Source organism: Galleria mellonella, unplaced genomic scaffold, assembly GCF_026898425.1.
Source record: "Galleria mellonella isolate WM207_F2 unplaced genomic scaffold, CSIRO_AGI_GalMel_v1 utg65, whole genome shotgun sequence".
Lineage (NCBI taxonomy): Eukaryota > Metazoa > Arthropoda > Insecta > Lepidoptera > Pyralidae > Galleria > Galleria mellonella.
The window spans coordinates 12,351,821-12,370,201 of record NW_026442138.1 but is presented as its reverse complement, the minus strand read 5'-3'; the positions used below and the strand labels follow the sequence as shown (position 1 = coordinate 12,370,201).

The following is an 18,381-nucleotide window of genomic DNA, read 5'->3' as shown; positions in this document are numbered from 1 at the left end:
ATAAAAGGAGGATTAGTCCACTATTACCACGTTGACCCGGCTTCTTGTTATAGGAGTAGTATTTTATTCCGAGTTTTCCTCCTTTTCCGCAATAGTATTTTTTTCTCCCCTTGTCGCTTTTATGACATTCTGAGGATAAGAAGGAGTAATGGAAATGTATGGAATTCGTGTATTACGAGTGCTAAATTATTACCATCTAATATTCAATTTGATTAATACGTAATATGTCGTGTCAATCATTAATGTAAAATATAATATGTAAGCTACGTTGGTAGTTAGGTATACTATAAGCTAAACGTTCGAGTCAGTTTGATTGTTGTATGTAATTTAATTAAAGCCAACGTTCCGCTAACATGCCACGCAGAAATTAATATTAACGAGACTTGATTAAAATCAATTTGAACAAGATTGCAGTGTCTGTAGTGAAACTGCGATATTTCATCACAGATTTGTTAACAAGAACCGAATAGATACTTTGCATCCTGATTCAGGTGAAGTAAATTCATTTAGTAATAACAGACTGTAATAGTTTGTATAGGTATTAATTTTTTTTTATACAACTTAGAATGGTAAACAAGCTGACAGCCCACCTGATGGAAAGTGGTAACCGTCGCCTATAGACATAAGCAGTACCATGGACATAACAGAGTATACTTTTTCGCCCATGATACCCCCCATGCGTTGCCATTCCTGAGGACTCAGGTGTTATTTCTTTGTACCCAGTAAATTCACGCCATATCCCACCCTTCAAGCCGAAACACGGCTATGCAAACACAACTGCTTCACGGTTGAAACACGAATGGGACAGAGGTACCCAAGCAATCGACTTTTGTACAAAGTCTCCCTCTGGTAAAATTTATTACAAATAGGTAAGTCCTCATCAATAAGCCCCTGACTTATTATTGAGCTAAATGTACAAATAATAGTTGTAGTCAATTAATAAGTCCAAAAGTTTATATATATATATATATATAATAGATATGAGAAATGAGACAGTACTTTAAATCGTTCACAATAATGTTTCAAAAGGGATGGTAAAATTTGTAAAAAGTTTTGAACATTGAAAACTTAAATATTCTAATTCAGATTTTTGATCCTGAACAAGCAGACACATATTTCACAATTAATAAAAATATATATGGTCTCCTAGTGACTTGGCGATACAACTGCAACTAAATATTTAAAATTATCTATACATGTATGAACTTCAAAAATTATGAATTTTGCACTTGTTATTTGGAATCCTGTAATGTATTATTCGACTGAGGTATCACCATTTCCATTTATACATTTGATATAAATCTAAAAAAAATATTTTTCATCATTTTTGGATTAACCTAAAATTACGAACTTAAAAAGTTATCATCTAGGATAAGTCAGATGTAATAGGATAAGATCCGCTTTTTGTACCAGACATTTTTTTTTGTAATGTGATAAATAAATAAATTAGCATTTTCGTAAACATTTATTGTTGATATACAAAATAATAACGGTTATGCACTTCTGTATATCCAAATAACTAAATATGCAATTATCTTCATCAACATATTTACTACTTGCGTTTAAGTAACCGCCTGCTTACATTGAAAGAGGTATCTCTAATAAAAAATACCTCTATAATCGCTCATCACTCCTCTCTTAAAAGTTCATGAACTCCAAATGTCTTTCGCTGAAATATATTTCTCAATTGCTAAATGTGTAGCCGGGTCTCCAAAAGCGCCAGTTGTTACATAAGTGAATCTAATTAAACTATAAGAAAAACTATTTAATAACATAATTACAATTTCTTAACTATTTATATTAGTATATAGTATATACAATTAACCTAAAAACTTTATACAAACTTAATACGAAACTGGTTTCGTTTAATATATAAAATTTCATAAATAAAAACAAACCATTATTACATGATTGAGAAACTCAATTTAAAAGTTAAATAGAACATTTATGTAAATAGTTTGTTAACATACAATTTCTACAAAAGTGCGATAAATTGGTAAAACTTAGAAATCTAATCTAGTCTTAAACTAAGTTGATAATATGCCAAACTAATTTAAGAGCACCGAATTATGTTAGTACCTACAAAAAATTAAATACGAAGAGAAGATAAATTTATCCATCACAAATTCAATGAGATATTGGAAAAATACACGATTCAGACAAGTGAAACAACAGAAACGAATAGTCAAAATTATCTTGAAGGAAAAACTAAAGTAGTTACCGTCAACAAATTCTGATTTGTTTTGATTCAAACAATCATTATTGTTGTATTTTGATTATCGTTCGGAACGTTTTCAGAAGAAATCCGATATCATTGTTTTGTTTTCTTATTTCTTGTTGTAATCATGTTTTTGTTCATCAAACTGGTAATCATGTTTGTATTATGAATGTATTATATCTTTTTTTTTTATTACAAATAAGTACATTGCGTGAAAAGAGTAGAATCTGAGTTATTAATAGGAAATAATGCAGAGTCTCCCATACATATTTGATAACTGTATGCATCTTGTTATTGTGGGTGGCTCAGTTATTTTGTTTCTTAATTTCTACTTATATATATGATTAATAGAATGCTAATCGATTGCACCCTATGTATCTATGTAATCATCTTGAAATTTTTATTTAAAAAATAATCGTGAATTTTTATCATTGTGTCAATTCACGTTAATATTTCCTTTTTTTGTGTATTCTATTAGAGAATACAAACAATATATCTATGTATCCTATTTAAGAGCTGTATTCTTGTCGGTGGAGCTCTTGCCACTCACTATGATTTTCAGCGAGTCTCTTCACCTCTTGATACGACACGACACCAACTCCTTCCTTGATTTGCCTGATGTAACTATGCCTTGGTCTCCCTCTTCCCTCCTTCCTTCTATCTTACCTTCTATTATAATGTTCATAAGTTCGTCGTGTCGTATCAAGTGACCCAACATTTTTTTCCTTTTGTACTTAATAGTTTTTATAATTTGTCTCTTTTCCTTAACCCTAAGCAGGACTTCCTCATTACTAAATCGATCTCTCCAGCTAATTTTCTCCATTCTTCTCCAACATCACATTTCAATATAATAGTCTCCATATATTAAAGAATTGGACGCACTAAACACTCCTTTAACATTCTTGATGTACATTTCTGCTAATCTTCTAAAAACAGTATAACTATACATTTATAAATTTTTAATATATTTTTTTTTCTCTTTTAACAGCTATCAACAGATGGGAACACGACTACTTCAACAGTGTCACTGCAGCTTACTAAAGCCGACACTGGAGCAAAACTTGCGTGTAGAGCCTCAAACCCTCAGATGCCGTCAGTTGCACCATTGGAGGATGACTGGACATTGGATGTGCAATGTAAGATATTAGAAAATACTAGATTTAATTTTATAAAAAATTCTCAAATTTCTGATGTTGCATCAAATTCGAATAATCTTTATTCAAAAAGACTTGTTTACAAGTTCAATGAATTCGTTAACTTTTATGATTCTATTGCGGGGTACTAAATGCTAGCAAATATTGGCATACAATATATGCATAGGATCAACCCATGAATCTTTTTTGATGGGTGAAACGGAATGCTAACCTCGCCTACACTATCGGTATATACTGGTGGGGCACCAGTGAGAGATAGGTGACAATGAAAAGGCAGGTCAGTTAGCCTATCGTAATGGATTCACTCTAAATAGAACACGATACTGTCCAGGGGGAACCGCATGGAGGTCAGCCTGATAGGGTATATTTCTAACAATGGGGGTACTAATCCCCATTTTTAACAATCCATTGTCTCCCCCAACTCATGAATTAGACGAACCTTATATCTCAACAACTGCTATATCGACCTAATGATATTTAAATACATCTTTTGAAGACCCTATTATTATAGAATACATAGAAATAATAGTAGAAATACATAGGAAGGAAGGTTATTACACTTCATTAAATTTATGACAAATACGGCTAACATAGGTTCATAAAAGGATTGAAAATTATTTATTAAAATCAATGAAATTTGCTATGGAGAAATAGTTCTTATTACGTATTACAAAGAGTTGAAAAAGGTTGCGGAGACCACAACGTGCATGTCTGACCTGTTGGTCGAGTTTATTCTAGCCATAAGCTTTTAATTGTCAAGCAATTAATATAATAGGTATAGAAGTAGGCAAGTTTAACAATTCCTGTAATCTTCATAGTTATATAAGTCTATCGTACTGCGTATTAATACGATTATTTCTATAGTATTAGTAGTCGACTATAGTTCGTATCTATAGTTCTAAATAGTAAGCATTCTCTTGAAAAGTATTCTACTAGTGATTTTGTACATTTTTCTTTGAGAAACAAAAGTTTTTTAACGTCGAACCAACCAACCAACCTTTTACAATCAACTTAAGAGCTGGACGTGCTCTGCTAGCTTAACTTGCTATGGAATATAATTTTTTTTTTAAATATTTATTCTAAAAAAATTTTGCATCAAAAGGAATAATAATAATAATAATTTTATTTAAATGAGATACAGCTACATAAAGTACAATTTACAATTTTTACAATTTATATTGAACGAGAAAAATATCTACATTATCATCAGTCTACTAGTTACCATCACAATTACCAGAGGGAGACTTTGTACAAAAGTCGATTGCTTGGGTACCTCTGTCCCATTCGTGTTTCAACCGTGAAGCAGTTGTGTTTGCATGGCTGTGTTTCGGTTTGAAAGGCGGGATATGGCGTGAATTTACTGGGTACAGAGAAATAACACCTGAGCGCTCTGGAATGGCAACGCATGGGGGGTATCATGGGCGAAACAGTATACTCTGTTATGTCCATGCTACTGCTCATGTCTATAGGCGACGGGTACCACTTTCTATCAGGTGGGCCGTCAGCTTGTTTGCCATTCTAAGTTGTATAAAAAAAAGTCCCCAAACTAGGCTAGACCTGTATCTTGAAGACTATAATACGAGTAACATCAATAACTTCGTTTTCACCCTGTATGTGGTGTGTTCATAATTATAAACTTACGCATACATTCACAAAAATATTTTGTTACAGATGTTCCAGAGACTGTTGTGAGATTAGGAACGAATTTAGATCCGAAAAATATCAGAGAAGGCACTGATGTTTACTTCGACTGCATCATCAATGCACATCCCTACGTATACAAAGTCGAATGGAGACATAATGTAAGATTCAATTGTAATTTTAATAATATTATTTATAGCATTTGTAAATTAAAAGCCAAATCTTTTTGTAATATGGATAAAAGTATATTACGTCGACCCCAAATAATAATTGGGATAAGGGTAGGAAGACGATGATAGCACTTGTAAATTATATAGATAGGACAATTATAAATTTTATGAGCAAGGGTGTACTAATCTCTGAAAGAGATCTCTTCCAGCCAACCTAATACAATGAGAAAGCATGTTGTTAGCGAACAGCTGAAATACAGGATTATAAGACTAACGTAGGTATAATGTAATGTATGTAGGTAAATAATATGTGCGTTACAAATAAATAGATAAATTAAATATTAATATATGTTATAATATTACATAATAGGTAGTCTGTATTAAGATATATTAATCACCTATAATATAACGTAGGGCAAGACTCTCCTTCACAACGTGGGCCAAGGCGTCATCATCAGCAATCAGTCTCTGGTGCTTCAAGGTGTTGGTAGAAGAACAGCCGGCAACTACACGTGCGTTGGCTTCAACGCAGAAGGGGATGGTGAAAGCAAACCATTCTCTTTAGATGTTCTGTGTAAGTACAATTATATTTATCATCATAATCATCATCATCATCATCATCATCATCATCATATCAGCCATTAACGGTGAACATAGGAACTTATTAGGAAGATTTGCTTTTGTGCTTATAATACAACACCATAGGCGTAATGCTACTTATTCTTAAATTTACATACATACACTCCTACTCATCTATCTTTTCTCACATATACATACATTTATACATTTCCTATTCATATATCATACATACAACGGTACACACTCACACCCGCACCCACACATACACATACACGCGCACGCGCACGCGCACGCGCACACACATTTTTATCACAATTTCACTGAACCCATAAATTATTGTTTTTCTAAAATTATAGGCTCCATTGTAATTTATGTTTTTGTATTTGTTACTTCTCTGTTTCATATTGTTTCACTAAGCCTTATTATATATTATTATTATATACTTATTAAATACTATCCTTTTGTCCCCTAATTTGGGCGCGTGATTACCATAAATAGGAAAAACCATAAAATACATCACTTCTAGATTGTGTTTTAATTATAAAACTTATACAAGATTTTAAATTAGAGCTTTAGGAATACAACTTGGAAAGCTGCATCCAATTTGATGCAGAAATTTTTGTGTGAAACCGAAACAAACTAATATTATAATCCTTACTAATCTTTCGAATGTAAAATAGGTTTGTTTGTTTGTTTATTATCTCTTAACACTTCTTACTGTCTTAACGCTTTAAGCAATTGTCATGAAATGCAGTATACACGTATTATATGGGATTGAGAAGGATTAAAAGATATCAATAAAATAAACATATGATTATTACAAACCTCTAATAATATTAATACTCAAATCGGATATTTACACGAGAAAATTATTGTTAACAATTATCGTATTAAACAGATGCGCCAACCTGCAGAAGTTCCCAGCAAAGAGTCCACGGGGTGGCGAAACAGGAACGAGCACATATAATGTGTCAAGTCGATGCCAATCCACCTGAAGTTACTGTAAGTAATTTAATAGATTCCACGTTCATTGAGAAAGAATGAAGGAAGAAAAATAGATTAAGAGAAATAAGAAAAATTAAAATAATTTATTTGGACAGTTAATCAATACGTACTGGGATTTTTTATCAAGACGAATTTTTTTAATGAATTCAAGTTCCATAATCTCGTAGCTATTATCCAGTAATTTATCTTCGTCTCTTCTTTCATTAAATATTTAAAAAATAAATTCATTATGTTTATTAATTGCTTGCAATTTTGTTTATTTACCCTGTTCAATTATATTATTATATTAAGCCTTTCTCTAACTTATCCTTACATAGATAGGTTACTGGAAGTAACTGGAAGTACTGAAGTAACCTTAATATTTAAATACAAAAACAGATCTAAATAAAATTAAATTCCATACACAAAAATGTATTAATTAAAGCAACATTTTAACATTATGCCATTTCTTAAGTAATATACATAACATAATATTCATAAAAACTTCATGTTTTTCGCTACTACCCAGTACAACACCTGGGTCTTTGTTATTTTAAATTCATTTGCAAAAGCTCTCCGGTATACCCTTCAGGTATACGAGTCCTTTTCAAAAGAATGAATGTTGCGGACTTAGTAAAATATATTTTATAAATCTGGATTTACTTAATGATCTGTACCGACCAAATACTTAATATGAACGCTGAATGAGGATCAGGACTTTAATAAGCTAATATACTTGCTTTCTATTCTAACAGTAGTAGTAAAGTACTAGTTTATAAAGGAATTAATGGGTGTAGATACGAGGTTTCAAAAGTTTTCTAATGAAGTGTCGATGTAATACGTAATATTATGTGTTCTCTCTTACAATTTAGATACATTTAGTCATTTTGTAGGTGTTATAATTTTTCTTCTTGGAAATATATATAGAAGAAATCATCAGTGCTTGGCGCATTGGTCTCTTTTAGAATTTTTTTTTACAACACAGGGGCAAACAAACATGCGACTCACCTGATGGTAAGTGAGTACCGCCGTCCATGATCACCTGCAATACCAGAGACATGGCTCGAAAGGAATATGTTTTTTCTTGAAGGTTATCATAACATTTTCTTAAAGCTTGTAAGATTAATCTCTTTTATCTTCTGTCACTTCTTTTAAACTTTATCTAATATCATCATTATCATGAGATGATGATATTAGAATAAATTCAGATTATAATGATCTTATTCTTCCAACAGTTTCGTTGGACCTTCAACAACACGGCGAATAGTAACGAAGTTAGCGATACATACGTGTCCAGGGCTGGTACCAGTTCTACTGTAACCTATACCCCTCACACTGAGATGGACTACGGAACATTATTGTGCTGGGCTCATAATAGAATAGGAAAGCAACGCGTACCTTGTGTCTATCATATTATTGCAGCTGGTAAGAATTTATTTTTCTTTTATGCAACCTGTAATGCTAAACAAGATAATGGAAAAAATCATAATTTATAGCAGTAACCAGTATAATAGATGTTACAAAATACACTTTGATGTCCATTTTATATCTTATAACACAGATGGTATAACTTCTTATGCTGTAAATTCCTTGTCTTATCCCTTTAAATCGAAACACAACCATGAGAATACAGTTGCTTTTTAGCAAAGCAATAAATACAACTAAATTACTCAAACGTTAAACTTTTAAAAAACCCCTATTTAAACATATTAATCATAGGATAATATTTATCCTTATGCGGGCAAGACACAGAGAACCGAATGCCATAGGTCTCTATTCTTACATAATATCTCTTGCTTCCTGCATATTTATAACTCCTCTTTTGCCTGTTCCTGAGACTCTTAACTTCTCTATCATATTCTATAATATTGAACTAATATCTACAGGTCGACCTGATCAAGTCCATAATTGCTCTGTGGTAAATGCATCAATGACTTCATTCGGCGTGCGATGTTCAGAGGGCTTCAACGGTGGCATGCCGCAATCTTTCCTTTTGGAAGTTCGTGAGATAATTTCTCAAGTAAGTAAATCACTTATATTATTAATACTGTCTAAATAATTCTTCTTAAATAATTTAATATCCTTCTTAAGTGCCTATAATAGTATAATATACGAAGAATAACTAAAACACACTTATTATAAAAAATATTTTCCACCAGGTTTATAAATTACCTTATGCTCACGAAATTTTTAATTTTGATTAACTTATAAAATAAAATATTATAATTACCTACTGGCTCCCATTCGCAACTTCCTACACATTACCGGGATATGGTCATTGACCGGGATTAACCTTCATCGTTGTCCACCCCATATAGTTCGTAAATATTAATTTCATTCCGATTAGTTGAACCGCCAAAAGCTAACAAACAACCTTACATTCAGATTTATAATATTAGTAAGGGTTATTCAGCTCTTTATACTTTTTGTATAAGTATATTATATATCTAAAGATAAATTACATTTTGCAGTGTTCTAAATAAGCTAGCTTTCTTTTAGCTATCTCGCGAGTGGCGTGATGGAAACGCTCCCGATGTGAGATTAATAGCTTCCAAAGGGGACTCCCTAGACGCTCGTTGAGTTTACTCGCCTGTAATCTCGAAACTGAAGACTTTGCGCTTGACATAACTATGTCAAGCACAAAGTTAGAAAAAGATAACTACGATCTTGTATAATTTTATGAATAAAGTTGCTAAAAAAGTACCGAGAACTAAATCTTATTCTTATATTCCATGTTTGCTACTGAAATAAGAAATAATTTCCATTAGAACTTATATAAAGAAACGTTATAAGAAAATATAACTAGATAGGTAAATGTTTAAAAATAACATATTATTTAATCTAATTAATAATGGATATTGTCGATATTACCAATTTACAATTGATGAAAGTAAAACCTATCGACTTTAAAGAGAAAAACAAAATTGATGAAAGACAAGAGAATATATAATAGAAATTAGAAACTTTTTCTTTTATGAAATTTCTTAAAAAGTAACAGCAACTAATAAGATAATCTACCGACATTACTCATAAAACCAAGCAACAACGTAGATCTAATAAGAAGATAATTTGTTAAAACTAGATAGTTGAAATATTAAGCAAAATTTACTAAATAGGTTTATTGGAAATGTCACGCTAATTGATGAATTAAAAGACATTAAAAATAATAGAAAAGTTTGGAATTTCCTTCTAAAATATAAACAAACACTGATTGAAAGAATCACCACTTTGAAACATGTACACACAATGTCTCTAATTTAATGAAAGTGATATTATCCAAATTAAGACATTTTCATGTTTCTAACATTTGAGTATTCCCTTACATGTATTTAATTTCCTTTGTAGAACGCTTACAATGTAATTAAAGAAGAATTAACATAATACCTAGTAATTATTCTGACAATTAGCAAACAGGAGAACGTCTTGTTAAATCAGTTCGGAAATTAAATTAGGTATATTAAAATAGTGACTTCACGTTTATTACATTTTGTGGAAATTAATTACACTAATAATTATCTATAAAGCAAGATACTTCATCTATTACAACAATTAGAACCACATCAGTAAAATATCTTGATATACTTTCAAATGTATTACCTATTTTGAAAATATTTAGAGGAATTATTAAAATTTGAATCATACTCCAATTATTATTAAGTAATTGAAAAATTTCGTAGCGAGTGGAACTTTAGAAAAATATTTACAATTTAAATAAATATTCGGATTTACCAAAGTAGATTTTTGCATCGGTTTTCCAATATTTCAACGGCGTTGAATTGAGAGACTAGAAATGAGCTAGTAGCGCATAACCATTAAAATATCTATCGCGTCTAACGTACACGATACCATGTCTAAAACCTATTGATTATCTACTTATTCAGTGACTATATCGTTTAGAAATTTGAGTCTTTGTATAAATTGTTTGGAATGTATATCATAGCAAGACTCGCGTTATTAAAACAAAAATTTTCTTACAAATTGAATTATTTTTTTTATAATATTTTTATTTTGGTGTATTAAATGAGCTTTTTCTCAGTCATAATTTAGATCACTGTTTTAAATACATATACATAAGTCCTTAGTAATGAAAAAAATTAATTAAAATAAAACTAATTACACTATGAATAATATTTTTATTTGTAAATATAGCTAGAAAAACGGGAATTATTTTTTGTAAATAACGTCGTCCAAATGTAATCCGTTACAGTCACGGCACTCTTGCAAACGCCTTCTGAAATTGTCGATGACTGCGCGGCACGTCACTGCTGAAATGCTTGCCATTTCTCTGCGGATGTTTTCTTTTAGGTCATTAATTGACCGCGGGTTAGAGTCGTACACTTTAGCCTTAAGGTAGCCCCACAAAAAAAAATCCATTGGAGTCAGATCCGGGCTACGTGGAGGCCAAGAAATGTCTCCTCTCTTAGAGATAACTTTGTTTGGAAAAAGTGGACGGATAACGGGCATAGCAGTATTGGAGGTGTGGGAAGTTGCTCCATCCTGTTGAAACCATGTTCGGGCATTAAAGCCTGGAAAGTTTTGCAATTTTTGTGTGAAAAACTCCTCGATCATGGCCACATATCGCTCCGAAGTAACAGTAACAGCACGCCCTCTGCCGTCCTCAAAAAAGTAAGGCCCTATGATGCCATGGGCTGACTTAGCGGCCCAAACTGTAACTTTAGGGCTATGTAAGGGCTTCTGGTGCTTAAGTTTTGGATTAATCGGGCTCCAATAGCGGCAATTTTGTTTACTAACATGTCCGTTAATATGGAAGTGTGTCTCATCAGAGAACATTATGTTATTGAATGAAGTAAACCGATTAAACATTTCATTAGCATAATTCACTCTCTGAATAGCATCAGTTTCTTTTAATTCTTGTACCAACTGAATTTTTTAAGGGTGCATAAGTAAATCTTTCTTCAAAATCCGTTGTAACGATGTCCTGGATACGTTTAATGCACTGGAACGCTTACGAGTTGACTGTGTAGGATTTTCACGAATAGATTGTGCCACTGTGTCGATGTTTTGTTCCGTACGTGATGTCCTTGGGCGACCCAACCGCGGTTTATCTAACGTCGAACCGGTCTCCTCGAACTTAGCAACCCAATTCTTAATCGTTTGGAGAGCTGGGGTGTCATCAAAGTTGTGTAAACCTTTGTGTTCTCGAAATTTACGCCTCGCAACGGTTGCCGAATTGTTGTTTTGATAAAACTCGCGTACACAAAACGCACGGTCCGCTCCGGTGAAACGCTCCATCGCGACTAAATTCCCAGAAACCGAAGTTACTGCCCCCGCTTCCCCTGCACCGCTCACGCGCGCCGTTTTCGTTTAATTCAAATTTTACTTTTCTAAGGACTTTTGGGCCACCCTGTACGTATCATCTTTATCTGTATTCTTCAACATCCAGTTGAAACCAAGTTCATATCTAAATACGAATTTTTTCGAGCCCTGAATTAAATCCAAATTCAGACTTGTTAAAAATTTTACTTGATTAATATACACCATTCAATACTAATTAAGAGTTTTGTGTGACTTAACTAGATAGATATTACTATTCTTATCTCATCCTGTATCAATGATGACTGATCAGTTATTCACGATTGAAGATATTTATGATCGACGATACGAGTATTTAGGTATAAGAATTTGACCCCATGCAACTATAAATAACATGCAGTAAACATTCTTGTTTATACTTCATTAGGAAATAGTTGCCAACGTTTCAAGCGCGGTACCTCGCTTCATGGCAGCGGGTTTACAGCCTGGACGAACGTATGCAGCCGCTGTCCTTGCATATAATGCTAAGGGAAGAGGAGATCCATATCCTTTGAGAGCCAGTACATTGAGACCACCGGAGAAACATCATGTTCATGATAAAAGTTTAGGTAAGGTTACAATATATGCAATTAAAAAGCTGATAATAGAAGGTTGACTTTTCTTTGGCACTCCAACTAAGAACCATGATTGAAACATTTTTAATTTCTAAAATTTTAAAATTCAAACAATGCAGAAAGTTTTCTTACTTCATACAGATTTACCCAGAACAGCGTTTCAAATGTCCGGGGCCATGTCTGCTGCTGTCGGCGGAGGTGGAGTCCTTATGGTGGTGCTGGTTCTTTTCATGATAGCAGTCAGACAACGGTGCGCTAAGAGGAAACCAAGATCGGCTCCTCCACCATCTTCACAACCAGCCTCTCCTGATAAATTAAGAGAAAAAGATGATAGCGAAAGCGATGATCGTAATCCTGACATAATTCCATCTGATACTGATCAGATGCAGGTATGGATTGCATTTCAATATTTTCCTATTTTAATTTTATTTAGTATAAAAGTATTTTGCGTCTTTTAGGGGAGACCTATGTTCAGCAATGGATAATAGAAGGCTGATATGATGATGATGATAATTGTATTAAAATAAAATCATAGTATGAACATTTTTTCGTTGCTTGACTATCAGCATGTTATTCCTTTAATATAAGTGTAATTGTTTCTGTATTCTAATTTAATATTTTTTTTATTCTAATCTCATTTTAGTTTTTTTTTTTATTATAGCTATTGTTTTGTTATGTTATACATGACTTCTATAGAATACCTATGCAACGAACTTACCACACCATATGCTGAGTGACTGAGAGAACAAGAGACATAAGTTTGACTTTTTTTTTTCTTATTTCTTACTAGAGAATGTAATCCATTAATAGAACAATGTTTTATTTTCCTCACACTAGTTGGACTATTACCGCCAACAGCAGGTCTCGACTATTTCCCCACCGCTGGGCAGTAGAGGTCCTCGTGGGAGTGTTGCTGGAGTCCGAGGGGGTCTTCCCGGATATTGCCCATTAAGGACTGCACCGCCACCGTCGCATCCTTCGATGCATGATCCTTCTGTAAGTTATCAGATGATTATATTGAAAATTTGTTCTTTTGCTATAAATACCTAGGGACACCAATTTCTAGTAATATGGCATTAAAACTAGTACCATTTGCAATGTATCTGCTGTCACTGATCTTCGGTCGCATAAATATATACCTAATGTGGATCGACCGAGCGTCTTATATAAAAAAAAAAAAAACAATGCGACGTTACTAATCTTCCGACGAAGAAAGATCATCACACAAATGAGTAAACAGAGACAAAGCACGAACGTTCGCCTGCGTTATGGCGATGTATAAACGAGTACATATGACCGATCTATCACGTATAATGACCGAGAGAAGCAAATAGTATGCATTTTGATGTACTGGAGCTCCGTTGCTGGTGATCGACGACCAAAGATCGACGTCATCTGGCGATAGTGTAAGTCGTAAACTCATACATTTTACAAAATAGACAAACTTTTTAATAAGAAATAAACCAATAAAGAAAATGTGTTTCAAGTAGAAGACGTTGTTTCACGAGATTATAAAGTAGAAAATGAGAACGTAAAACCAACTATCTTGAAAGAGCAGTAATTCTAGTGAACACTTGTATTCACTGTATAGTAAGAAACCACGTTGGCTACTAAAATGTTTAAAATTGTAATAGTAGTTAAAACAAAGCCTCTGGAACATAGCCAATACTGGACCGAGGCGTGACTTCCTTGCACCGGAATCTGGCGCGGTACCAAATTAATGACATGTACAGAAAAATGCTATTTAATTGTACAAATGTGTATTTAGAAATACATAAATCATTATTAATGTCCTATTAAAATATCGTTCAATAATACATGGACATTTTTTTATTGGAAATTAATTGTATTTAATTTTTGTCGTCACAATAGCGTAAGTACTAGGAGAACATAACATATACGGCATTGCAAGAAATTAACACACGTAATCAACGAAACGACTTATCAGTGTACTAAAAGTAGGTTAATATCCTCCTTTTATATAGAGAAATATATGTCCACCAGACTCTTATGGTGATTATAATGTATTTCCCCATCTATATTTTCCGATTTGTAAATATTCAGAACTGACTTATTAACATTCAATCACAATCTACTGAAATCCAAAACTATGCACGCGTGAATCAGAATATTAAGTACTCTATATATGTTTGTGTTTAGAGTATTGGTCTATGTATACGGTATATGAACCATCTTTGACATCCATTCCAGATAGGTTTCTTTTTTCATAAAGGTGACAAACAAGCATGCAGCCCTTCTGATGGTAAACAGTCGCTATAACCTATCGAAGCCTGCAACACTAGGGATGTCACGTTGCCCCTTGAAGAAACCTTAAAATACCCTTTTTTGAGACTATAGTATGGGGTACTATTGTCTCTAGGAAAAGCCTTGGCAGGATCTCAATTAATACTAACTCTAATGTTTTTTTTTTCTATATATTGTATGTAATATAACTTATTTTGAAAAAAGATTTCATTTAAAATGTAATACCAACCTATTTTTTTTTATTAGGACTCCACATTCCAAAACCCCACATCGGGCATTCCACCGCCTGCACGTTTCGCAGCGGGCTCGTGCACGTTACCGCGCGGTTCCAGTATCGCGGCGCCGGCGGAAGCGCGGTGCGGTATACCACTACAGCATCTCCGCACGCTGCCGCGTCCGCTACCCGCGCCCGCGCCCGCCGCCGCCCCGCGGATTACGCCACGCGACACCCCGCTCTGACAGACGACTCAACTCTAGGACATGTGTAAATAGACGCAAGTGACAAGTGACCGGCGTGCTCAACGATAAAAGACTCGAGGTTTGTTTAATATTATCGAGCAATAGGTGATTTTGTATCAATTACTGGATCCCAACTGGTGATTAGATGTATTTGGATTAGATAGAACTAATTAAATTCGTTACTACTAATATGTAAATTACAAATGTAAATACTATGTTAATCTAGTCAAGAGTTTTGCGAATCAATTTATATTAAAGGATATTATAACAGAACTACCAACAAACCGAAATAATCGTCAATATTGAAAATTATACACTCTTTTTTTGTCATAAATGGTTGTGAAAAATTTTGTAAAACCAATCGTGTAAAATAATAGCGTTAATAACGTTTTCAAATAACAATAACGCGTTATAGAATTTTTAACGGCAAACTACGTTAAAGGAATAAAGTCCGTTGAAATGAAATTTCAAAAATTTGTATTTCAATAGAACTGTTTCCTATATTGTATTATAGTTGAAATAACTGAATTTATAGTCAGTTTATCATAATCACGAAAATGTGATAATATATTATAATATTATTATGCATTATAAATGTCTCGTCTCATTTTATAACAATAGTTATTCTCTAGATAGTCTAATTGCTTTCGATGTTTTTCCTCTAGGTAATTAAAATTTTAACTATTTAGTCTAACTTCAAACACTGGCAACATCTTGTCTACATTATTTATTTTTTAATTATTAACAATGCTCATTTAAAAAAAATTGCTTTTTTGTATACAAAACCGAATTTATAATTTTGAAAGTCTTGGTAAAATTTATACCTTTACGAACGAGAACTACACAATTAGATACGTATTTTCGGTTAAATATGTCATAATACGAGTTGAGACATTTGTAATTTTATAGTTTTGTCCATTAAGGAGTATTGTAAATACGTGAATTTACCAATGTAAATATGTTTTGTATTATACAGTTATTAATCCTATTCGTGTCTTAAAGTCATACGTTAACGTTATTAGTTGTGACACTGTAAAGCCGTACAGATTGATCGCAGTTACATTAAAAAGTGTATTATATATAGTTGATTTATTTATTAAATTATGTGTAAAATGTAAATACAGTGTCAAAGTATAAATGAAAATCAATCGCTGAGTCGATGTAAGCGCATCACTAAAGAACGGCTGCGTTTAAAAAAAATTTTTTTTTGCTATCTGTAATTGTCAGGACAAGGTTTGTATGAAAGAAAAGGTTTGAAAATTTTTATAGAATGGCGAATAATTGAAGATCTGGGTCTTATTTCATTCGTTAGTACACTCGAACGAAGTAGCGATGGGTAGCTATTTAAAAGAAATAACAGGTTTTTAGTCAACCGTTGCGAACCAAATGCGAATAAACGGTTATTTTTTATCTGCAATCACTAGCGAAAAACGCGTTTCCGTTATTTTATTACATTTTGGCACTGTGTGTACTTTCAAGTTATTATTATTATTTTTTATTAATATAAATATAACAAGTTTTTTATAATGATGTCAAAAAACAAATGCAATAAGCAACTTAAGTAATTTTGACGCCCATTTATGCAATTTTTTGTAATAGTCTAAAATCCCGCCATTAAATTTTGAATGTATAAAATTTTTAAATGAAAGTTGATATGAATGAAAAATAATGAATTCTGTATGTATAAAACTTTTGTATGAAACTTAATGAAAGATGAACGAAAATATAATAAAATGCATTTAAAATCCAGTTACCTGCTCTCAGTTACCCTCAACCAAGGTTGACAAGCGAAAAGATTGGTTTACACTAAACAGAAATTTATTCTTTTCTATACACGATAGCATATGTCTATTGAAAAATGGCATCTAAATTTTTGTTTTAGACGATGGTGCTGTAATTACATGGAATTAGACTTTATTAATAGAACATACATTAAATGAGAATTTATTCCTTTTTCTATACGATAACATAAAAAATGGCCACAAATAACAGGTGGCATACCTGACAATCTGTTTACGGCTAACTGACAGTGGGCAAACGGGAGGAACTTTCCCAAACCAAATTTAATTAAAAAATTTATACATGCAGAATTCAACCGCAAGATCTTAGGTCGTAATGTTGGGAAAGAATTCATGGGTATTAATTATGTAGCTCAAAATTAATATCACTCTATAAGCACATGATATAACTGTCTATTAAGCTAAATAACTATGCATGCAGTGATTGAAATTCATATTAAATCTGACCAAAGTGAAAAAAATATATACAACTTAGAATAGCAAACAAGCTGACGGCCCACCTGATGGAAAATGGTAACCGTCGCCTATAGACATGAGTAGTACTATGGACATAACAGATTATCCTGTTTCGGCCATAATACCTCCCATGGTACCATGGACTTAACACATGGTACTTCATACATGCTGTTACGCACATGATAACTCCCACGTGTTACCATTCCTGAGGACTCAAGTGTTATTCTCTGTAAATTCACTGCCATATCCCACCCTTCAAACCGATTTTTATTTATAACCAATGTTTAAGGAATCCAATTAATTTGATTTAAAAATTAAACTTCTAAACCGATTTTGGTAAAAATTGAAAATATAAAAGATTTTTCCGATTATAGGATAATGTTTTAGGCGTCTTAAAGTAATCAGGGATCATACATGAAAAATGAAAATCCTTAATCTTAAATATGAAATTTAAGAATGTAACATTTAAGACAGGCTTAATACGAATTTTAACCACTGCGCATAGCTGTCTCATCTCTCTCATCTCAGGTATACTGTGGATAGTCTTTGAACAAGATATATTATATATATATATATATATATATATAATATATATATATATATATATATATATGTGTGTTCAGTAATGAAAGAAAAATATTAGAATTAATTTTATTATTATTTTATATGAAAATTGCTTATTACACTTATGTAGTTTATGATTGTGTTTTAACAGAAAAAAAACATACATTGTATGACAGTAATGTTTATAAAATACATAAAACCTCT

At 32.5% G+C, this 18,381-nt stretch overlaps 1 protein-coding gene across 1 annotated transcript in view; it reads left to right on the top strand.

The window, feature by feature from the left end:
- The window catches only part of LOC113514026 (hemicentin-2), a 449,165-nt gene extending 431,003 nt beyond the window's left edge, over window positions 1–18,162 (top strand). Inside the window, exons 8-17 of the mRNA XM_052900467.1 lie at window positions 3,207–3,354; window positions 5,044–5,174; window positions 5,598–5,757; window positions 6,661–6,764; window positions 7,982–8,171; window positions 8,633–8,766; window positions 12,448–12,628; window positions 12,776–13,023; window positions 13,472–13,630; window positions 15,146–18,162. Of these exons, the coding sequence (XP_052756427.1) occupies window positions 3,207–3,354; window positions 5,044–5,174; window positions 5,598–5,757; window positions 6,661–6,764; window positions 7,982–8,171; window positions 8,633–8,766; window positions 12,448–12,628; window positions 12,776–13,023; window positions 13,472–13,630; window positions 15,146–15,358 (1,668 nt within the window). The 3' untranslated portion in view covers window positions 15,359–18,162. The remainder of the gene's footprint in view (window positions 1–3,206; window positions 3,355–5,043; window positions 5,175–5,597; window positions 5,758–6,660; window positions 6,765–7,981; window positions 8,172–8,632; window positions 8,767–12,447; window positions 12,629–12,775; window positions 13,024–13,471; window positions 13,631–15,145) is intronic.
- The last annotated feature ends 219 nt before the right edge of the window (window positions 18,163–18,381 follow it).